This window comes from Halichoerus grypus, chromosome 5 (assembly GCF_964656455.1).
Source record: "Halichoerus grypus chromosome 5, mHalGry1.hap1.1, whole genome shotgun sequence".
Classification (NCBI taxonomy): domain Eukaryota; kingdom Metazoa; phylum Chordata; class Mammalia; order Carnivora; family Phocidae; genus Halichoerus; species Halichoerus grypus.
Window position 1 is genome coordinate 93,388,115 of NC_135716.1, and position 24,362 is coordinate 93,412,476.

The 24,362-nt window shown below is 49.5% G+C and overlaps 1 protein-coding gene across 8 annotated transcripts in view; it reads left to right on the plus strand.

Annotated features, from left to right (window-relative positions):
- SYT6 (synaptotagmin 6) overlaps positions 1 to 12,235 on the plus strand; it is a 58,345-nt gene extending 46,110 nt beyond the window's left edge. For 4 of the 8 annotated variants that reach the window (XM_036088444.2, XM_036088447.2, XM_078072574.1 and 1 more), the window contains exons 5-7: positions 2,374 to 2,545; positions 3,742 to 3,892; positions 9,436 to 12,235. In XM_036088444.2, coding sequence (XP_035944337.1) covers positions 2,374 to 2,545; positions 3,742 to 3,892; positions 9,436 to 9,507 — 395 coding nt within the window. In that variant the 3' untranslated portion in view covers positions 9,508 to 12,235. The other 4 variants (XR_004916156.2, XR_004916155.2, XM_036088446.2 and 1 more) reach the window with 4 other exon arrangements.
- Positions 12,236 to 24,362: the final 12,127 nt, after the last annotated feature.

Below are 24,362 nucleotides of genomic sequence, written 5' to 3' on the forward strand. Positions count from 1 at the left end.
AAATAATAATAAGGATCAGGACACCACAAAAGGGTGGTGAGTAAAAGCACCCATCTCCTCCACAGCTGGTCTGTACTGATTTGAGTCTAGTGGTTTAAAGTGTAAACTTGGGAGTCAGACAGACCTAGGTTCAAATCTGAATCTCTCTAGCCTCCATCTCCCTATCCAAGAAAGGGGATGACGATGATAGATATTTTATAGCATTGGTGGGAAGCTTAAAAGACACAAGGTACATAAATCTCAGCACAGTGCTTGGCACATACTGAATGCTGAACTATGATGGTTCCCATGACTGTGGGGCTGAAATGCCAGGCTTTGCCCTCCCTCCCTCAGCTGCACTGAACATCATAGGTGGTGAGAGAGCAAACACCCTCCAAGGTCTTATAGAGCCAGCATTCCACTGGAAGCCACACATTTTTTGCCCCCAGAGAATCCTAAGGAACAGTCATCTCTCTGCTTAGCCTCTTGGACAATCACGAGACTGATGGTTTCTTCAAGGGAGCTACACCCACTGAGTTTTATAAATGGATATGCCTCGTAGGAGTGAACAGAGTTGGAGAAGGAAGCTGAGAATCTCCCAGTCGGTAATAAGGCATCTGCCTAGTGGCCTCCGGGACAGGTGGCTCTGCCATATTTTTCCAAGCCTGGTGGCATGGGACTCTGCTGGGCTGTGGGAGCACATGGAAATGGGCATGGCAGGTGTTGGGGCAGCACTCAAGCAGCCTCAAGCCTGAAGACACTTTCCAAGGCCGTGTCCTCCTTATGGAGTGTAGACGTTGTCATGTTAGTGATGGGTCTTGGAGCAAGCTTGCCCCACCTGACTGCTCGGGCCGGAACCCTGCCCTGGGTATATCCATAGAGAATGGAGCCCACCGACACCCGAAAGCTGTCTCACAGAGGTTCTAGAACTCTAGACTAGAGTTCTAGGAAGGACTCCGCCTTCCTTTTTACTGAAAACACCCACGAGAGAGGAACATTCCAAGTGGGTCGTTGGAGACAGCAGGTTGATTAAACACCTGCTCTTTAATCATGGTCTCCCCTGCTCCCTCGTAAACGCAAGTGCCCCCATGGTTAAAGCATAGCTGCCCTGTCACATTAGTTAGTCGGCAGCTCCTTTGGGTGTCTACAGCAATGCCTTCGAGGCTAGGCATTTCTGATCACATGCCGTAGTTCTCTCTAGCTTCCCCATAGCTGGGTGTCTCAGCTACCACCTGATCGATGCCCAGGGAGCGTGAGGGCCTGGCAGGTGCTCAGGTGCCCAGGACATAGAACTGCATGCCTAGGCCTCGGGGTGCTGGGCAGCGGCCGCTCGGCCCACACCTCCTGATGGCTTCCTGGGAACCCTGGCTTCTGGGCAAGAAGTTGTCTCAGCACATCAGTGTCTCAAAAGCTGTTATTACCTCTGAGGCGCCCTCCCATTTCTGGAGCTGAGCAGCGTAAATAACAATTACAATGGTGCCTAAGACACCTGGGCTATGAGATACAATAGGTGTCACTTCCCTCGGATGAGTGGAAAATTTCAGGGTAGAAGGATGACCACGAAATACCTATTCAGAAAACTAAAGAAGAGACAGGGATGGGAGACACGTGGAGGTTCAGTAAAAAGATACCTCCTCTGGGGATGGAAAGGATCCAAGATCCCACTGAGCAATGAAATGTCACCGGGCTGTCCCGAATCTCAGGAAGCCGCCTTCTCACGGCCCCCAGCACAGCTCTGTCCACCTCCTCTGCCCAGAAGTGGGCAGGAAACGGCTTCCAGGGAAGCAGAGAGCAGGGCCCTTCTTGATGCCAGCTGGAAATGAGCTTGCTGGGACAATGAGACCCATAATCCTGTTGTCAGGTGGGGAGGACACCAACAGTGTTGTGATTGTCGCTGTTCATTTACTCACATGCTGCTTCACCTCGGGTGTCATCAACTTCTATTTTTACCCCCCTTATCCTTTGGTTAATAATGCTGACAAACCCCCAGAGGAAAGGACTCCAAGCAGGTGAAAGGAAGGGTGACTTGTTCAGCTTCACCACTCTCTGGAGCCAGCCGGCCATTGCCGAGTGGGGATATAGAGCCGTGAACCGCATACCCGCGGGCAGGTGTCCTGTCTGATTTGAGGCCAGCTTCCCCATTAGTGAAAGTCCATTAGGCACTCTCCTAATAATCCTGAGGTCGCTATAGACTCTGTGTTTTATTAAGCACGAAGTGTCCTCAGAGACAGGTGTGCTACATAAATACAAGGTGGTTTAATTATCTTAACAACCCACTGATACCATCTGATGAGCAACAGTAGGTCTGTGGCTTCCGTCCCTCTGCTGCAAATGATGTTCCAGAACATCTGGTTAACACGCTCCCTTCCCTTCCCGTCACCCCCACTGGCGCAGATCCATATGTCAAAGTGTCCCTGATTTGTGACGGACGGAGACTGAAGAAGAAGAAGACAACCATAAAGAAGAACACTCTTAATCCTGTCTACAATGAAGCCATCATCTTTGATATTCCCCCAGAGAACATGGATCAAGTCAGCCTGCTCATCTCGGTTATGGATTATGATCGGTAGGTGCGGGTCCCAGAGGGCCACGGTTCCCTGCCTCTCACCCCCATGCCAATGCAGTACAGGGTTTCCTGGCCTTGGGCCTTGTGGTTTGGGGCTCAGGAGCCCATTGGCCTCAAATGTGGCTCTACCCAAGAAGGGTGCAGAAGTTTGAGGAAGAGCATGGATACCCTTGAGCAGAAGCTCAAGCTTTGCTTCCCAGCGGGCCCATTTCTGTCAGGGCCTCATCCACCCATCAGTTTCCCTGAATTCACCCCTGCTGGTTCCTGTTCCTCCATCTGGCACCAAGTCCGATCACCTGGCCTCTCCATTTCTGATGCTGCTACCATTCCCACTGAGGGATGGCTGTGCAGCCTCCCAGCTGACCCAAGCCAGCCAACGCACGAGAGGCACGCCTTCCTAAAAGACCACTTTCTTCTGGGACCTGTCCTCTCCCAAGAACCATCAGTGGTTCCTGTTAATCCAGGCCCTTCCCCTGGTTTCTCAAGGCCTTCCAGAATCTGGACCCTGCATAATCATCCAACTTAATTTCCCCTTCCTTGCATGGATTTCTTCTCTTCCACTTACCCAAATCCTCTCTTCCATCAAGGCTGGCTCAAAAACGTTTTCCAATGCCCCCACCCCCCACCCCCAGCCACCATGACTCCTTCTATCCAGTTGTCACTCCAGCTGAAGGAGAAACAAACAAACATGCAGTAAAGCCCCTATCCAGGATTTTTAGCACAAGTTCTCGGGCATAGTAGGTGCTCACTGAACATATTTGGGTGATGACTGATGTTCTTGCTGAGTGAATAAATCACATTCTAGCTGTTGGGAGTGTGGAGAAATGGTGCTTAGAGCAGGGTGATTTATTTCCAAATGCTGATGTCTCGAGCGAGGGTGTGATGTGCTAGCTGAGTCAAAGAAGGGTAAAGACTGAAACTCTCCCTTTGCCCAAAGTCAGGCCATCTGCCCACCATTTCCTGAGATTCCAAAGTGGTTTATAATCTTTTTCTCATCTGTCTGAGTCCATATCCACCCAAGGAGGCTGGGCAAAGTTTCACTGTCACTGGCACTCTGAGGCCCCGCCAAGCATCTCTTTTCAGAGCTCAGCATTCTGAGTTAGACCTGCCGGGCAGAATCCCAGACTCCAGGACCCTTCCCCTTCTGACAGCATGTCTGGTCAGTAGCAGCTCTGGGCCCTTCGTTTCTCCCCCAGAGTGGGCCACAATGAGATCATAGGAGTCTGCCGCGTGGGGATCAACGCTGAAGGCCTGGGCCGGGACCACTGGAACGAGATGCTGGCGTACCCACGGAAGCCCATCGCACACTGGCACTCCTTGGTGGAGGTAAAGAAATCCTTCAAAGAGGTGGGTGAGGTCGTGCTCGGCCCTTGGCATGTTTGCTGCATGGCCGCTCGGGCTGGAGAATGGCAGTCGGCAGCTGTGTGACCTCACCTGCGTGGGTCCTTTCCGGGGTGCGTGGGGGCTCCATGCTTCTCGCCCAGTGTGTAAGCAGCAGGAGGGAGATGGAGGAGGACAGGGGGAAGCTGCCTGACAGAAAGCCTCGGATGTCGAGCATATTGAAAGCGACACTGAGTTCTAAATGGAAAATTAAAACTCAGAGGAAGCCTGCCCAGCGTCTCCATGGTGCCAGGCCCGGAATGCTTTCAGAGAGCTCCCCCCACCCCCGGGCCAAGTTGGTCCTCGGGGAGAAAGCCCCAAGAGGGTGAGATCAGAACTTGGCAAGAAATTCTACCCCTGTCGCATCACTATGTTCCCTGAGGCTCTAGCCAGGCAGTCCCAAGGCAGTCTTCACGGGCTCCATGCAGGTGGCCAGACACAAGACGCTGCAGCCATGAATGCTGCTTCTCCCATTGCTGGAGAGAGAATGGCTTCGAGGTATCACGCTCTCTGACAGGATCCCAACAGAGACATAACACATGGAGCACTGCCGAGGAGGCCTGAGGCTTGGGCTCCAATCTGGGCCCCTTCGGACTTGCTGTATAATCTTGGGCCAGTCATTTCTCTCAACGGCAAAGAAAATGTCCCTTCCAGTGATACTGACAGTCAGGTCCCCTCCACCAAACTCCACCAACGTGAGATCCTTCAAATTATCATCCTGGTGGCTCCCAGGCCTGCTTTTTCTCCAAGGGGCTGGGATGTGGGGTAGCCAGGCAAGCTTGAAACCTCATTTTGAGGCTCTCATACCCCAATCCAGATCCTAAAAAGCCAGGTGGTTGTTTGTTCATCCTAGGCTTCAAGCCTAGGAAGTCTAGAGTCTAAAATTGGAAAATCTACTAATAAAAAATAAATAAATAAAGCTTTCATCCTTACGCCACATGGTCCCTCAGCTTAAAAGCAGTCACCTTAAAAACAGAGTACCGTTGACCTTTGAACAACACAGTCCAAATTGTGTGGGTCCGCTTGTGTGTGGATTTTTGTTTTTAAATAAATACAGCACAGCACTGTAAATGTATTTTCTCTCCCTTATGACTTTCTTATAACATTTTCTTTTCTCTCGCTTTATTGTAAGAATGCAGTATAGAATTCCTATAACATACAAAATATGTGTTCATTGACTGTTTATGTTATCGGTAAGGCTTCCCGGTCAACAGTAGGTGATTAGTAGTTAAGTTTTGGGAGAGTCAAAGTCATATCGGATCTTTGTGCCCCTAATCCCAATGTTGTTCAAGGGTCAACTGTAATCCCTTCTTCGGGCTCTGGGACACAGGAAAGACGTGGGCAACAATGCCAGAGGACCTGTCAGCGCTCCCTTCTCTTCTTGGTGTGCCCAGGCCTGTTTCTCCCCACTTCCAGCACTGTGAGGTGTCTTAGGAGAGACTGAGGGCTGTGGGGGAGAGAGGGTTCCGGGAGCCAGGCTAATTGATTTACCTACTGAGGTGGGCATGCCTTCGAGGCCAAGCATGAGAAGTAAGGCATAGACATAAAGTTCCTGTTCATCGGAAGCCTCCTGTTTCTATCTTGTGGTTGCCTTGATTTTACCACAGCTGTGAAGCTTGAATGACGGTCCCTCAGCTCTCTGGCTCCCTTCCCCCAGGGGAGCCTCTGCCCCCTCTTATGCAGAAAGCTCTCTCTGCAGGGTGTGGGTGAGGTACCCACAACCAGCCTCTGCCTCCACAGGAGGCAGCTCCTGGACGGAACTGAGGATGACCTGGGGACCACACCTGGCACCTCACTGAATGCAGGCTTGATTCAACCAAGGGAGGGTGCCACACCCCCTCCCCCCTCTTAAATCCCTCGGAGATATTTAAGAGTAGAATAAGCAAGCATACTAAAATGTTCAGGATGGTTTAGGGGCAGGGACATGTAAGATAAGTGGCCCCGATGGGCTACAAGGCTTCAGGCAACTCACTGCCCCCTCTGGTCTCCAGTTTCCTGGTTGGCAAATGAGGGGGTCGGCTCCGTCATCTCTGCTTTTCTAGGAAACTCTGACCCTAAATGATGACGGGTGGAGCCAGTGAGCCCTCATGTGTTACCAGCTCAGGGAGATAACCCTCCCCATGTAAGTGGGCCACTCTGTCCACACAAACTGAAACCACCGGCCAGGGGCGGCTGGAGTTGGGGGTGGGTGCGGGGAGCACAGAGGTGCCAGCACTCGGTTCCAGAATCACTCCGTGATGAATACAACCTAATTAAGCTAAATAATTGATTTCGAGTCCTATTCCTTTGAAAACTCTGACTCACTGGTCCAGACTACAAAAGAAAGAAAGATAAAGTAGAATCAAGCCCTTGAAAATGAATATTTGATGAGACAGTAAAGGGAAAGTAACAGTATATGGAAAACGAAAAGAGAATAAATTGATTCATGTCCTTTGGGTTTACTTTTTTCTTGACCTCGCACACCAAGCTCCCGAGCCTGCCCCTCCCCCTCTCATTATGCTACCATTTTCTGCCCAGCTGACCATTTTTCTGTATGAAGAAGCTGAAAATGACATTCATCTTGGCAACCTAGGATTTCACCTACACTTTTAGCACCCACAGTTTAAGTATCTTCATAAAACTGCATCTAAAAACCTACCAGGCAGATACAAAGTAAACCCTCTGTGGGCTCAAGTGATGCATTGCACTCGAACATCTATCACCTCAATCACCCTTAGAGCTCCCATCTTGCCTCCTCGCTTTTGTTCTGGACATCGAGCAAGAACCTTGCTCCTAGAACTTATTTCCCCCATTTGTATCCTACATAAAGAAATCTCACTCTCCCGCTCCCGGGAAGATAAACGGCATCGCATCTATAAAGCACTCTCTATGTAAGTTGTACCTTTCTTCGAGGAGTTTCGAGTGCTGTGATCATTTCTTTTTTATTAATGAGAACAGAGGGCACCCTACTTGCTCGCTTGTTTGGGGTTTTAAAATAAGGTTGAGGGGAACAAATGAACTGAAAAGGTATTTTTCCCTGCTGGGATGTTTTCGCGAGTAGAAACTGATCAAGCCCCAGCGAGCATCCTTCCCGGCAGCAGCGGCAGTGGTCCCCTTCCCTCTGAGCACCCCTGCCCGGGGCCGCCTGTCATTGCTGTCACCCACCCAGAGCCGAGGCCGACCAGCAGCCTTCTCCAAAGGCGTTCTATCAGGAAGGGCCAAGTGGAGATCAGCTTCCAGAGATTTCAGATCTCTGTTTGAGCGTGACCCATCGCAGAACAACAGAAGGTCTTACTGGAACACAGACGTCCTGGAACAATCACCTTCCCGGGTGCCGGGGAGGGCCAGTCTTTGGGATATCAGAGCCACCATGATAAGCCTGCTGGAATCAGTCACCATCCCATTGTCCACGAAACCCCTTTCCCTCCTCTGTTTATCTTCACAGAAACAATCAGGGGCTGCCAGGGAAGCCAGTGTGCCTTCCTCATGTGTCCTGGATTAGCAATTACGCTCCGCGTGACTTGGGCTATTATATAAAGAAGAGAAAGTTACTCTGTGTGGCCATCTCGATTTTTCTCCTCCGCACTGGCCTATCAGTCAGATTGTTTAAGTGGCATGCTTACCCAGGGGAGAAGCCAGTAATTACATGTACCTTTCACCAACACTACAGGCTGGCGCAGAAAAAGTGGAATCCCTAAAACAAAGGTGTGTTGAATGAGAACATTGGTGATCATCTTGTGTCACCTTCCGGTTAAGAAGCACTTGAGTCAGAAGTCACAGTGGGCTCAACAACCAGGCACTTATTTATTTAAAATATTTCACCAGGGAAACCCTCGGTTGTGATTTCATTCACGTGGACGCTGCACGCAGAGAGACTGCCACCTGGAGTTAGGAGTAAGTACCCGGTGTGGACCCGAAGAGGTTAGGCTTCCTCTTACACTGTGTGTCTCCTTCTCCCCTTGCCGTGGCCGGATGCTAAGGTGGCAGCAGGATGGAGCAGAAGGAGCAGTGAGTTGGGAGTTAGGAGACCTGGTTTCACATCCTGGCTCTGCCCCTAACCAGCTGTGTCTTGACTTCTCTGTGTCTTGGTTTTGTTATGGGCAAGAACTAGAGAGTTGACTGGACGATGCCCTGGGCCTGCCCCCAGGTCCAGCATGCTGAGATTGCTCGGGCCCAGGGCACATACTGGTGGTCATCCATACCTGGTGGTCCAGCGTTGGGTTCGTTGTAAAGATCTGCCGGTGGGCCTGCACAGGGACACTAAGGGACTGAGCCCGGGGAAGTTGACAGGGGCTTTCTGTAGAAGCGGGAGTGTGGAAATGTTCCACAGGTCTGGGTCTCTCCTCAGCACTGTGGGTTTCCAGGAGGAAACGCTGGCTGACGAATGGTCTACTCCTTAGGTGGTTCAGCTCTGTCTAGAAATGGCTGTGTTGTGGGGAGCACGGCATCCTTCCCCCTCCCGCCCCCATTCGTGCACAAATGCATAGGGCAGCTTCTACTCGGCCCATCATTCCATAATGGAGACCCCCGGAGCTCAGGGGGCGCAGAGGAGGCTGTACTTTGGTTCAGAAAGGCCACCTCGACCACCTCCCTGACTCCCTCCAGAGCCCTGGCCCACGGATACCTGGGAGAGGTTTGGGTCTCCTCAGCTCCCAAGAAGGATGGAGTGAGCAGTGGACAATGTCTCACTTTGAAGTTACACGGCTCCAAGACGGGTCAAGAATATTCCCGGGGTCAGATCTTTGTCCAGAACACAGTGCTCCAGCATGACTGGCTTTTCAATCTAAGGAAGGGGCGAATGGCTCAGGTGCGGGTGCCCATCCATCCTCAGCCCTCTCCTTTGCTCCATTATGTCTCATTGCAACACCCACCTCAACAGAAGGGTCAGGGTGGGGCTGACGGGACGACCTGTGAGGTGGGAGAAGGCAGGGGATGCTCCGGAAAGGGGAAGGGGCTGCCTGCCTCACACTCCCACCTCCTCACAAGGTGGGCATGAATGCCCCCACGAAGCATTAAGCCTGAGAAAGAGAGCCGGATGCTAAAGCAGTATCAGGTTTGTTAGCTGTACTAACAGCTCCCAGACAATTGCTAATAATTCATGATCGTGGGTTCTTGGCAATAAGGGCACATTCTGTAGACTGCCTCTTTCCCTGCTAACATAAGCCGATTTTCAGTGTGAAAAATGGCTTGAAGCACTCAGAAATGGTCCAGTCATAGCACCTCATTAACACACACACACACACACACACACACATACACACACACACACACACACACACACGCTGCACATAGTGGAGAAAGCTTTCATTATCTCTGCAGTAGGTCTTTTTTTTTTTTTTTTTAAATCAGGTGTTCCAAACTAGAAGCTCTACAGCTCTTTTCCTTCTGTTTTTGCATGGCTGACAGCAAAATTCAAGTGAGCTTATGAAAAGCCGGGAAAGGTGAATTCAGTGCATGGGCCGGAGAAGTTCTGAAAGTTGAAATGCAAGTCCCCTTGGCCATTGATAACCCCCCTTCTCCCCTCTCCGCAGTGGCAGGGCCGGGCTGCCAGCTTTGACAGCGAGAGCTCGTGCCCGTCTCCGAAACCACCTCCCACACCATGAGCCGCGCGGCCGGGCGACACCAACGGGACTCAGCGACGTTCTTTTTGCACTCGTCCCACCGTCCAAACAGTGTTGCGCAGGGGCAGCGGCGGCCGTAGCACGAGTCTTAACCGCTCCTGTGTAGGTCAAGGCCAAGACCCTTGCCGTGTGGCCAGACCTGTCTTAGTCTTTCTTGTCTCCCAAGGTGATGTTTTCTGTGGTTTTCACTTTTTATGGATCGGCTGCCAAGAAGAGAAGGGGGGAAAAGTAGGAGAGAAAGAAGAGTGGAGAGCCCAGAAGCTGGTTCATATAAAATACAATGTAAAATAGTTGTCTTTCCCGGGGGAGGTGGTTTGAGTTCCTGCAGTGTTGTGTCTCCACCAAGCTCCACAAGCCTGTAGAAGAAGGACATGGGATGGAGCCACGGCTGCGTCTGCAGTGGCCTGCAGAAAGATGCAAATCGGGCCAAGGGCCTTTACAAGGCTCACTGTGACCCTCGGAAGCTCTTCGCCGCTGTGACATAGACCGAAGTGTAGGCTCCTGGTCCTACGGTGAAATCACGAGTGCTCCGAGGTATCCTCGCACCTTCCGCAGGTCGTGCAGGGCTCCTCCCCACCCCCCTTTACTTGTTGACTTTCCTCATCATCTGAAAATGTCTTGATTCCTCGTGGGAACTTAGTCCCTTTGTTTAGGAATGATTCTGCTGAAACTAAACATGCTGTATGTTTTCTGGCGCACCACAGTTAATGACCACATTTGTTTGAATACGGGATCTTTGTTCTCAAAAATAACCTTCGTTGTAAAGAAGAGAAGGCACACGTGTTCCAGAATGACTTTGGTGTTATGCGTAGCTTTATTAATTCCATGAAGTATCAAGCAACTGTTGAAAATGCCTAAATAGGTCAAAGAAACACCTAGATAAAATGGTCTTTGGGGAATGGGGAGTTTTAATCCAAGTCATAGCTGGAATCCATCTTTCTGTGACGAGAATCTTCTTGATTGAAGCAAAGTCGGCTTAAGCCTATTTCAGCCCCCCTGACTCTGGGACAATATTCATCTTAAACTTTAGTTCTATAGATTACTAAGTACTTCAGTGTTTGTTTCAGTGGTAGTGAAGGTTTTTTGGGTTTTTTTCCCTTTAGATCTCTACCTTAGGCCAAATTCAGTTTAGGAAAAAAAACATGTTTCAACTCTTCTGTATTGTAATAGTATGTTTCTGTTGAGTTCATACTGGTCTTCCCACCAACCACCTATAACTCAGTTGATTTGCTCAATCTCAGTCTGTATCCCCCTGGGAAATTCGTGGAGGTGAGTTTCTACTTTATCTGTGACTACACAATGCCAACTTCGAGTTGTGTGTGTGACTTGCAAGAGGCAAGTCTGCTGAAGAACACCTTCTTCCACCAATGGAAGGTCAAGAAGGGAAAAGCTATTCACACACCTTGTGTCTTACTCTTTATATATGTCACATGCTTCAGGAGCAGAAACTCAATAAAGTAACCCTCACCTTAAGCCAAGTTATCAGGTTTCTCTGCTGATATAACTTTAGGCAGTGTCTTCTACCCAAAGTTCAGATGGGCATGAGGATGACCAGGATATTGTGGCCAGAGATGTTTTCAGCTTAGAAAAGTAAGGGCAGATAAACCAAACTCCACTCGGTACTGAGCCTTAGGCTAGGAGCTGATGTGTCATTGGTATAAAGATAAGTTTTCTCTCCAAATGTCTAACGATTGATAGGCCATCCTAGTCGGGCAGTACTGCAGCTGGATATTCTTTTGAGAGTGAGGGAAAAAACCCAAAGTCATGGCAAGACTCAGAGCAGGCCATAAACTTCATTCTGTCTCTTGACTCTAGACTGACCCCATCAACAACACAGCCAACTCGATCACTGAGCAGATGTTGTGGGTCCTGCAACTAGGAAGGGGACAGTTGAGTTTTCTGGGTCATGAGCAGCCCAGAAATGAGTGTGAGAGGGCATTTCCAGAAGGGATCTCAAAACGCATATCCAGCTGCCATCTTCATACCCCTAGACACATGAGGATGACCACTCGACTCTTTTGGAGGAGGGAGTATGATCGGTGTGAATCATGGAATAGTTACTGCTCTCAGACATTCCTTTTATGTCCAAGCAGCTAACACACAGAGTGAACCTCCCAGTGGTTTTGGGAAATCATTTCCTGAGCAGATTATGGTCAGCCCCACACCACCTACCCAACTGCCACCGCTCCCATTACAGCAGTCTTGGTAAATTTCTACAGGCTGGGAAGCCTACCCCAGGGAGGCTCTCGGCTCCAGGAACCCCACCCCCAGTGTCTTCTGGGGGGACTAGTCCTCAACCCAAAGCATGAATGAACCTGAATGTCTGCCAACTTCATTATCTAGCCCAATACCTCTTCCTCGAAGATGAGAATAAAATGAATTACAAATTTCAGAATAAAATGAAATACAAAGTCGATTCATTTGTTAGCTTCTCTGCCATGAGAAACCTTTCTTGGGTTGGTGTTTTGAGCTTTGCTGAAGTCATGATAACCTGGGCCTTTTGCATATTGATGTTTTTTAAAAAATGCAAAGTTCCGTTCTTTATTTAGCAGTTTTTCTGGCTGAAAAAGGCCACCCCCTTCCTTCGCATACTCAGGATATTAATTAATTGCAACATCATTTTAAAAATTGTTGTTAATTACCGCTTCATGTCTCCCACCCCTGTCACAGCCTGGAGTTTTTATTCAATTAAATCTCTGTCTCTTGCCCATTTCTCTCGTCATCATATGTTCCCAAGGTTTAGCCGTCCGCATACACACAGGACACCACACACCTTTCATCTTTAAGCTTTGTTTCACATAGATAGCCACTTCCCTTCCATCGAAGGTACAGCGGAAGGGCTTGTTTGTTTTTAGTTCTGCCCAAGGAATACCTGCATACCCCATAAAGCTGAAATCCACCTGCGTTTTGTCAGGCTTATGGCTCACAGAGCATTTGGTGCGTGGGGCTGTGCTGTTTCCTCAGCTGCTCAGCGCAACGAGCGGCCCCTCCAGATGCCCAGGCTTCTCTAGGGAAGCGGGTTGCACACTCATAGCTGGAAAGTGCAACACTTTCGCCCACCAGGGGAGGAATCCTGCTAACTCTCATAAAACACCACTTGGCCGAGTGAGGAGAAAATCCTACCGCAGACTCGAACATTTAAAAAGAACATCTGACTTAATAGAATATCCTCTGTGCTCACCCCCAGCTTTTAATTTAGGAAGCAGCCCATAGAGAGGAGAGTGGAAGGTACCGTCCGCTCTTGCGCATCTGCATCTAAATTACTGGCACTCCACAGTGAGATGCCACCGAGGGAGCTGAACTGCTGAGGGAAGCACTCTGCTTCCCAAACACACAGCCTCCCCTGGCTTCTGCCTGCCATCGGGTCACGCATCAGCAGGCGGGGCCCGGTGATGCGGCTGGTATCTAGAGCGGATCAAGTGACAGGGTAAATGTGTCTGGCTGGCGGGCTGGGTTAGGCAGCCTAACAACCTTCGGACTTCAGTGGCTGAGAACAACAAAGGCTTCCTTCTCATTCGTGCTCGTGCCCGTCACAGGTCAGCAAGGGGGAACTCTGCTCATCAGATTTATTCGGCGGGGGTGGGGGGTGGGGGGGTGGGACTCAGGATGACAAGAACAGGCAACATCCCAAACATGGCTCGTTGCCACGCCCGAGGGAAACAAGCGCTCTGAAGCCTCTCCTATTGGCCTCAACACTGTGGTCCAGGGGAGACACGTGTCCCTTTCCTTCCCAGTTCATTGCCCACCACTACTCATGTGGCCTCCCAGAACACAGGGGTTCAAGCGCCCAGGGGACGAAGGACTGGAAATCACTGGTTAGCACTTGGGGTGACCACAGCGAAGTGAGCAGCCCCGTGGAGGGTGACAGCTACTGACCAGCTGATTCAGAGAAACAAAGAAAAGCTACAGTCCATTCACTGGTGCATGAACTCAAGGACTAGATTGAGCCTCATGACTGGGCCAGCCTCGGACTTGAACATTGCCCACAAAAAGCTTTAGTCTAGTAAATTGGCAACGTAAGGAACTATAGTCCGAGGTAGAAAGTGGTGAGTGCAGGACAGGAGGTGAAATAGAAAGCTCCAGAAGCCCAAGAAAGCATATCACTGCAGGGCAGAATGACAGCTTCAGGAGGGAGGGGGCATCTGCTCCAGAGCTTTTAAGGATGGGTAGGAGTCGGGGTGGGGAAGTCGTGAGGAGGGGGCACATTCCGGGCTGAGGGGTCCATACACCACACCACCAGGCTGCAGACCTGGCCCCTGCCTCGTTCTTGCCGACTGCCTCCGCGAGATGGGCCTGCTGCCCCTCCTCCCTCCACTGCTGGCTTGGCTTCTGCTCCCAGGCGGGCTCATCCCCCCGACCTGCAAGATCTGCCTGACTTTGGGACTCTATCTAGCTGCCACACCTCATCCACTCACCCAGCCTCCCCTCCTCAGGCTGTTTTGCAGCCACAGGCCACTCGGGACTTCGTGATTTGTCCCGTGTCCTGCTCCTCTTTGCAGCGAGCCCCATCCAGATGTCTGATGCCCTCGGGCGGGGAACAGGCCTGGCCTCCCCGCAATGGCTTTCCTCTGGCTGGTTCACAGCGGCACTCCCAGCACGGCTGTGGCAAGCCCACCAGCAGAGATGGGAGGCCAAGAGGCTGGCAGGCAGTTGCAGCCGTTCACCCAGGAACGGGTGGAGGGCTGATCTAGGCAGAGGTCCCACACAGGGAAAGGAGGGCACCTGTACGGGACATGGTGGACACAGATGGACCACACAGCAGGACTGGCGACTGAACAGATCTGGAAGGCAGGGAGAAGGCAGGGAGATTCAAGAGTGTTAAATGTTCTCACCCTTGAGGCACCAGAAAAATGATGGAGCCTTCCATAGAAACCGGAGACTCAACAGATCAAGTCTGTTTGGGCTCAACGATGAGTCCGGTTTGGGCCAACTGAATTTGAGATGCGGCGGGATGTGCAGCAGACAGCCGTAGTTCGAGAAGCAGCTTGGCAGAGAGGTCGGGCGTGAGATGTTAATTTATAGAAAGCTTACACACCAGAATGAGATGTGAAGACAGGAGGCTGACATGGCCACGTGGGTACAAGCAGACAAGGAGAGTCTCAAAGAGGGCTTCTTCGGGAACCATCAAGATTTAGAGGTCAACAAAAAAGAAAGTGATGTGAATAATAATGGAGGTGTGCCCGAGCAAAGCTGATCGATGAGGATGCGGATGAACAAAAACAGATCAATCAAGGGCCTCGTAAAATGATTCTTCACAAGTTCATCCAAAGTGCTTGAAAATCACTTGACTCACAAGTCTGTTTTCACCCACGTTTGCAGGGACCCGCCTCTTTCTTCCCCTTGCCTCTGCTCTTGCCTTTTGTGTGTGTGCGTGTGGGGTAAAATATACTTATCTTCAATTTACCATTTTAATCCTTTTTTAAGTGTACAGTTCAGCGGCTTTCAATATATTCACATTGTTGGGCAACCCTCACCACCAGCCATCCACAGAACTTTTCTCATCTTGCAGAACTGAAACTCTGTACCCATTAAACCGTCCCCTTCCCCTCCTTCCCCCCACCTCCCAGCCCCTGGCAACCACCATTCTATTTTCTGTGTCCATGAATTTCACTACTCCAGGTACCTCATGTAAGTGGAATCATATCATATCTGTCCTTTTGTGTCTGGATTATTTCACTTAGCAGAATATCCTCAAGGTTGACCCATGTTATATAATATGTGTCAGAATTTCCTTCCTTTTTAAGGCTGAATAATATTCCATTGTATGAATATACTACATTTTGTTTTCCATTGATCTGTTGGTGGACCTTTGGGTCACTTCTACCTTTTGGCCATTGTGAATAATGCTGCTGTGAACGTGGGTGTACAAAGATCTCTTCCTGTCTCTGCTTTCGGTTCTTTGGGGTATATACCCAGAAGTGGAATTGCTGGGTCAGATGGTCATTCTATTTTTAATATTTTGGGGAACTGCCATACTATTTTTCATAGTGGCTGCACCATGTTACATTCCCGTAGGCAGTGCCCAAAAGTTCTAATTTCTCTTTACCCTCACCAACACTTGTTATTTTATGTATTTTTGATGGTAGGTGTCATAATGGGTGTGAAGTGGTATCTAATTGTGACTTTGATTTGCATTTTCCTAATGATTAGTGATGTCAAGTATCTTTGCATGTGCTTATTGGCCATCTGTATATCTTTTTTGGAAAAATATCTATTTAAGTCCTTTGTTCATTTTTTAAAAAACTTTATTAAGTTTTAAATTTTACTTCCAGTGTAGTGAACACACAGTGTTATATTAGTTTCAGGTACACAATATAGTGATTCTATGCTCATTTTTAACTTTGTTTTGTTGTTGTTGATTTTTTGGATTCCTCTATATATTTGAGATATTAATCCCTTATCAGATTTATGATTTACAAATACAGTATTGTCTCCCATTCTGTGGGTTGCTGTTGATCATGTCCTCTGATGCACAAAGTTTTAAATTTTGAGGTAGTCCGATTTGTCTACTTTTTCTTTTGTTACTGGTGCTTTTGGTGTCGAATCTGAAAAATCTTGCCAAATCCAATGCCATGATACTTTACCCCTATATTTTCTTCTAAGAGTTTTATAGGTTTAGCTCTTACACCTAGGTCTTTGATCCATTTTAATTTTTGTATAGGTCGTGAGGTAGGGGTCCAACTTCATTCTTTTGCACATGGATATCCAGTTTTTTCTACACCATTTGTTGCAAAGACTGTCTTTTCCCCCACTGAATGATCTTGGCACCCTTGCTGAGAATCATTTGATGATATATGTGAGAGTTTATTTCTAGGACCTCTATTCTGTTTCATTGGTCAATATGTGTGCCTTTATTCTAGTATCACATTAATTTGATTACTTATAGCTTCTTTGTAAGTTTTGAAATCAGGAAGTGTGAATCCTCCAACTTTGTTCTTTTTCAAAATTGTTTTGGCTACTCAGGGTCCCTTAGTTACCATATGAATTTTAGGATGAATCTATTTCTACAAAAAAAATGGGATTTTGATGGGGATTGCATTGAATCAATAGATAGTTTCAGGTAGTATTCCCAGGGCTTCAACTTTTGAGGACACTATGAAGTATCCCATAGGAATCACCTGTAAGGTGCCATTTGCTGACATTCTGTCCATCCTCACCTCTGGGACTTTTGCTGATAAACATATGTTGTGAAACTTCGTGTAGGACCAAGCACAGTGATGGAGGTTTAACCAGCTAACTAGATTTTCACCCAATTCTTGCCAATTTCCTCTGGAGTTAATCTCCCACAACTGCAAATGTCTTGGACCAATTCCCAACCTGCCAACCAAATACAACCCCACAGCCCAACTTCTCTCTCCTGCCCTACTTGGCCTCAGAACACTCAAGAACTTCAGCTGGACTAACTCCCATGAATGCAGACTCATCTCTTTTGTTGAAGGCACATAGGTATTCACTCAACAAACGTGTTGAGCACTTAGTATATATCAGATAACGTGCTAGGCTGATGGCACACAAATTAATAATAACAACTAGCCAACACTACACACTTCTTCTCTACTGGGCACTGTTCTAAGTGCCTTACATCCATTACCTCATTTAATTTTCTCTTTAACCCTAAGAGGTCAAGAAACCTGCCCATGGTCATACAACTAAACCCAGATAACTAAATCCCATTGTCCACGTGCTTAAGCATGATGCTTAATCATTGGTCAACATGATGCTCAGCTGCTTTCTAACAAAACAAATCTCTTCAAGGAGCTCACAATACAGAGGAGGAGACAGACACATGAAGAGGAAATTACTCTATAATGTGGTAAGCTTAGAGAAGAGTTGCCTAAGCCATCCACCTATGTGTATACCCTTCATCATGCAACCCTAAGTGTACCCTCTGAGACCCCAGCCTCATTTCTTCTTGGAGAGAACCCTGCAATGGCCTGTTTGTGAACCAGGACTCATGCACGTTCATTTGCCACCCCCCACCCCACATCAGTTACTCCTCCAGGAGTAGCTAAAGAATTGTGGAGTCCACTCATCACTCCCAACCCTAGTCAGTCATCCCATAAACATGTCCTGTGTTGGACAATGCCAGGAAGAGCGAAGTCTTGCTGTAACTTAGTAGCTCTACTGGAAAGCTCAGAAACGGCAGGAGGGCTCATCACTCTACAATATGCAGCTCCAAACAAAGCCTGTGCCATCAGACTTGATGAAAAGGGAAATCGATGATGAGCTGCCATGAGACGGGGCAGGCAGAAGAATTCAGAGGGTTCAGAGGAGCTCTGCCAACTCAGGAATGCACATGGGCTAGCTCAGCTCTCCTGCCTTCTTGCATCTCTTCCCGTTCAGTACCAGAGGGGTGAGTCTCCTCCTGCAGGGGCCTCAGCTGAAGACAGCTCACAGGCAGTAAATTAGGACTGGGGGCAGTGTGGGGAGATGTGTGACTCTTTTCCCTGAGGTGATTTTTTTTCTGCACAGATTGGGGAAGTTTGGTGACACATGAGGGATTATCCAGAGAGACACTGAGCACCCATGTGGGCAGGTGCCTCAGGCATCCTAAGACATGGAGCATTTCTTCTTTTCTCTATGGCTTCACCTTGTGTGGCTTCAGTCTGTGTCTGAGCCAGGCTTGTGGGGACTCTTCGGGCTGGGACAACGAGGAATGAAAACCTGTGGCTAGAAATTCTCAGTGTTTGTGGAAACATGAGGCCCTGAGATGACAGAGGACTTGCGAATCACTGTTGAAAGGGCTGCTCCCAGGAGACATTACTGGTGATGGCACACGGCAGTGAAAGTGGATGGTGAAACCAGAGAACTAGACAAGCTTCACAAACTGCCCTCCTTAAATTACCACTAACTTTCTTTTGTCGATGGTCCAAAGATGCCTGACTTCTTTACGCAGAAAGGTTCTCCCCGTGCCTCCAGGTCTTGAATCATCAGACTGCCCGGATGCTCCCGGCTTGCTCTCTCCCTGGCTGGGAAGCTGGGGGTGGAAGTGTATTCTCCATTCTGTTTCATCCCGGGGGCTACCTGACATGTAACGCTGTATCTTGCCTGATTTGCCACATGAGGACGGATTCATCTCTTCAACACCATTACATTTGGTCAACTCAAGAGCCAGAAGATATGGGTTCAGCCCTGGCTCTTCAGATTCCCCAGTCTACCCTGGGCAGGTCATGTAACCTCTCTGAGCCTCTTCTTCCCGCCCCCTTCCCCCCCCACCCCAGTCTGTAAGACAGAGGTGGAGTTCCTTTGGCAACCCGAGACCAGAAGCAACCAGAAACCAGGGCTGTGTGGACCATGTCCTCCCTCTTTGGAGAACTGTTCACCTTTGGCAGCTGAGTCACTGGAGAACAAAGGGAATAAGACTGCACTGCTCTGAAGTCTGAGGAGGGTGGGAGGGAGCAGGGAGGGGGAAATGTACAGAATAAATCAAGTGGCTGGGTAATTAATTTAGAATAACTTAAGCATTGAACGCTGCAGAGAAACAAAAGTGGTGACATTTAACGAATGTGTCCGTTGATATCTCACTCATTCCAGCTGTCTTTTGAAATGTCAGCTATCTCACAATCCCTTTGCCTTGCAGCTGGAAGGTTTGTGCTAACAACCAATTCTGGTTTCTGCCCAGTGGGTTAGCACGGGCACAGAATTTCAGAAGCGGGAGGTCCCAGCGGCGGAAGGAACAGGGGACAGTGCCCGTCACCCGCAGAGAGCCGGACCCTGCAGCAGCTCCTTGGGGCCCCAAGGGTCCTGTCTCCATGCCTATCGCCCACCTTCTTGCCCCTAACTCTAAAAAACACATGAGACGTCCACACCAAGGGAAAGACAGTCCATGTTTTCATGGAGATCCTCCATTTATGCCTCTTCAAACTTCTCAGAGCTTACAAGTTTTCAAGAGAAAACCTTAGCTGAACTCCAGGGAGAGAGAAAGCCAAGAGCCAGTGGCTCCAGAGAACTCCAGGCTCAGGAATTTCCATTCTGAGCTGATTGGCCCTTGGTGCAGTCCTCTATAAATACCAGACACTGCTTCAGAGGCAAACGGGGGAAAAAACCAGCTGGATTTTCACTTTGGGGAAAAACGTGAAGCCAAGCAGCATTGAGCAGTTTTCATCTCAAACTCCATCCTGAACCCCCAACGTGAGCTTCCCTGCTTTCATCCACAGCTGAGCGGCCAATCTCGTCAGCCTTATGGGCACCGAGGTGCAAGGTGATGGAGCCGTTAAAACCCAAATGGAAAATGAGCTGGTGGAAGTTTAAATTCAAAGTTCTGCAAGCCCAGCTCATCTAGCGGAGTTCAGCTTCTGGCTTGAGGAGCGGAGGAGGGCCATGGTGTTCTAGGCTGCCTGGGAGCAGGGCGGGGTGAGCCAGCTCAGGATGAATGGCAACAGCTCAGCCTTGGCCAACCCCGGTTGCTCAGGGAGCACACGGAGCACACGGTGATATGTCAGAGGAAACCACCCTTCTACTGTCTGGTTCAAAGCCAGGTTGTGCAGGCAGGCCATGCCAGCCCCCCAGGCGAAGCCAAACACACAGGAGCCCCACCACCTAAGTGTGCTCGCACTTAGAGCAGAGCCAGACCACAGGGACACCCTCCCCCGCTGCCTTCCCACAAGTTCACAAAGCCCAGGTGGCTCAGTATGGCAAGCGTTCCCAGTCCATCTTGCAGAGTGCTGCCTGTGTACTCGCCCTCCCTCCTGGAGCTTCTCTCCTGACCCTGGCGTCCGTCTTGGAGCCAATTTTGCAGGCACCGCAACTCTTAGGCATATATCCCCAGAAGTGAGAAGGCCCCCAGGCCCAGTCCTTGGCCTCCCCCCAACTTTCTACACCATTTCCACCCCCCACCCCCATATTACCTCCAGCCTCTGTGCTGCTGCTGATCCATCCCCGGCTGCCATTATTCTCCCAAGGACCACCTGCCACCTGCCCTACACAAGGCCCTTGGACGTCCTGCTGCAGCCCAGCGGGCCCTCTTGTCATCTGTGAACTTCAGTAGCTTTCCCCCACGTATTTAAACCTGGAACTCCCTTCTCTCCCTGCCTGAGCCATGACACCACGTTTCTTCCTTTCTCTGTGTTGTTTTGCTGCACCTTCTCTCTAGACCCTCATCATGGGTTACCCCCATGGCCTCCGCTGCTTGGGATTTCCACTTCGCACCCACCTCTATGCCGATCTGGGGATTGGAAACGGGGAGGGTAGTGTAGTGTAATTGTGTAAGGCTGTAAGTCAAAGGTAGGGTGGCAGGTTGTGGGCCCTGGACGGGGCAAGCTCTATCTAAAGACATTCAAATTAAAATTAAAAACAAAAAACAAAAAACCCTAGGCATACTAACCAGATTTGGCCCCTGGACAACTACTTCTCAGCCCCTAAAAAGATGGTCTATACTTCCCTGGTAGTTTCATTACCCTGACAACCTTTATTATTTTTTTTTAAGATTTATTTATTTATTTTAGAGAGAGAGAGCAGGGGGGAGGGGCAGAGGGAGTGAGAGAGAGACAAGCAGACTCCCCGCTGAGCCCAGAGCCCCACACAGGGCTCGATCCCAAGACCCTGAGATCATGACCTGAGCCCAGATCAAGAGTTGGACGCTTAAGAGACTGAGCCCCCAGCTGCTCCTCCCCTGACACCTTTAGTGTACATTCCACCATTACTCTAAAACTTGTACTGACTCCCCTTTTGCCCATAGCAGGGAAAGGAATGATTATTATTTGCATAAAATTTTAAATATTATCAAGGACTTTGCCTCATGTGAAACCGGTAATGGCTTCATCTGGCATTCAGGACACCTCATAGGTCCCCGCCACCATTTCCATGGGCAACCCCACCTCTCATCATGCTTTACTTACGTAGATTCTGCCATCGGGAATGCCCTCCCCTCCCCTGGGAAATATAAACATAAACATCCAGCCTAATTTAAGACCTAATTTCCAGCCCCTCTTCCTGGAAAAGCCTCCCCAGACTGATGCAGGGGAGAGGGCCCCCACCATGTTCCCGAGCGGTTGTGGGCACACACTCTCTTACCTTGCGCGCCCGTGTGCATTGCCTTGTCTCCTTTTTTTTTTTCTCACGCACGTGCTCTTGTCCTCCACCCGTGGCAAGGATCAAAGATTTTGTCTCCTTTGGCTCCCTCCCGCCGCCCTACACATCCAGTGCCCCATTGTGCGAGCCTGTCAGAGAGGAAGCATCTACCGCCGGGGAGGAACACCCACCAGTCAAGACCAGAGTCAAGTACCCAGATTCAGAATAGTAAGTGTGTGGTTGACAAAATTGTTTCGAGAAGCCCAAGGGTAATGGTTTCCAGCAGGGGCTCTCAACCCTTACTGTGCATTTGAACCACCTGGAAAGCTGGTTAAAAATGTAAATGGCTACCACAGAGATCCTGATGCCCTAGACCTGGGTTGGAGCCTAGGAATACATGTATCAACAAGCTGGCAGATGATTCTGGTGCCAGTAACCCCGGCCCACGCTCTGAGGAACAGTTGGTTCCAGAATTAGAGGTCTGGCTTTACCTGGAGTGGGACAGTTGTTCCTAATCGTGAAGACCTTGATCCAGACCCAGCTCACGGGGCGATTGTGTTCTGAATTCCACATGGAAGGTAGTCACAGAGGGCTGTGTTCCTGGACAGTCTTGGGGCGGGATGATTCCCACCCTGGATATCTGTCTGGCCGCCCCATGAGCAGCACACTGTCAATGTGAACAGAAGTGGGGTTTAGCAGCAGAGGCACCCAGTGTGGAAGCTCTAACAGTCCCCCTCCCCCACCCATGATATTACAATTCAGTCCCTACCACAGCAGGGCAAGCCATCTGCTTCCATTCCTGCACCCTTGCCCTGTGTCACCACAGAGCAAAGGCAGAGGCAACCAGGTGGACCATGACCGAGAGCATCTGCTCTAAGCTAGCCGACCGCAGACTGGGCACAGGCAGGGCCAGGAGGCAATGGCGGAGGGCTGCCCTGGCCTCGAACCTCTTCCAGAGCCCCTCCACCACCCACCCCTCTCCCTAACCCAGTCTTTTCCTTCTTATAGTCAATAAGCATTACCCAGGCCCCAAGGGACAGATACTAGAGAATTTTAGGGAAGCCTTCGTGATGGTGGACTGATTGGAGCCGAAGGTAAGAGAGAAGGTGGGAGCCTGAGAGGGTGCTAGTCCTACCCACTAGTGCTATGCATTGAGTCTGAGGATGGGAAGTCAACTGAGTCTCAGTTTTTCTGTCATGAGAAAATGTCCTGAGATGCCTCGAAAGCTCTCAACTTCCTGCTGGAGGACTCCAGGTGGATGACTATGGGGACCTCAAACTCAGTGCATCCCACTCTCAACCGACGCTTCTCCCTCTGGCTCCCAGTCTTGGTGATGACACCATTGACATTCTCAACCCCCCCAGGGCCTCTGAATCATCTTCTGTTCCTCCCTCTCCTCGGCCCCAGTCACTCACCAAGTCCTGTCCATTCCACCCACAGTCTGTCTCATTCCTGTCCCGCCTTTCAGAACCCACACCTCTGCCCTTTCACCTCTGGCCCCGACGACGGCAGGCGTCTACTAAGGAGGCTGCACATCTCTGCTCCTTGACTTCTCTACCTGGCCCCCTTGGTTCCCAAAGTGACCCTTACAGATTATCTAGGGATCCGCAATATTTAAAAGAACTACTAGAAACTGTACATTTACTTCAAAACAGCCTCATGGATATGATTTGTTATACAACTGAAATCAAACTATGAGATCTATGGAAGTACATTAATGAAAGGGGACTCCTGGTCATGAAAAGCTGAGACCCAGTCTATGTTTACATAGTCCTTTAGTAATCTCTCTGGAACAAAGGTCCAATGTCACTCCTCTTTGGCCCCCCAGCCCCGTTCCTTCAGATTCCTTACTGTGGCATTCAAGGCCAGTGCCAGGTGACCCTACACATTCACCTCCTCTCTCCACACAGGCAGCATTTCCCAAACACCTATGCTTTTCCACTTCTCCATGACTTTGCTCATGCTGTTCCCTCATCCCAGAGCTTTTTTTCACCTTTCCTTTGTCCCTTGAAACCTTTCTTGTCCTTCACGTTCCTGCTCAAATGTCCTTCCTCCATCTTCCCCGAGTTCTGCACGTCCCAGGTCAGCTCCTTCTTCTCTGTAAGTCCAATGTTTGCTTCTTCTTTTTGAAGACATTTCATTCTGATGTATATCATAGTTAGGGTCTTCCCCAAAAGAGTAGAGGCCACTTGAGAGCTGATGTCCCTACTGTACTTTGCGTAGTGCCTGGCATATAGAAGGGGCTTGATAAATGTTTGTTGGATAAGTTGGGAATGAGTAGATGACTTCTCCTATAAGCTAAAGTCAACATCATCACAATGACCCAGAATTATCCTACACCATCCATGGAACACAGGGTCGTTTCCGGGAGAAATGGACTAAAGAGAATACATATTTGGAAGGTTTTTAAAGTACTTCCACTATCCCTATGGTCCAGAGTGGTCACTGAGGACTACAGTGGCCACTATTTTCCAGTAACACTAATAGTAGCAGCTATCATCTGTTCAATGTCTGTGATATGTCAGTCTCCACACTAGGTTCTTTTCCTGCATTACCTGACTGGTTCTGACATCAGTGCTATGAGGGAGGTACCATTCAGTATTGTTTCATAATACACGAGGAAACAAGTAAGAGAAAAGCAGTCATGTCACTTGCCCAAGGCCAAGGGGAGGAACCGAGATTCAGGCCAAGGTGATTCTGACCCTAACTGCTCTGTCCTGCCTCTGCAGGGCTTGGCACCCCCTCAGTCTTCATCCGACTGGCTGTCCCTGAGCCATCGGTGCGACAACATGTTTATCTCTTGCCAGAGAGTCTGTGAGCTCCACAGG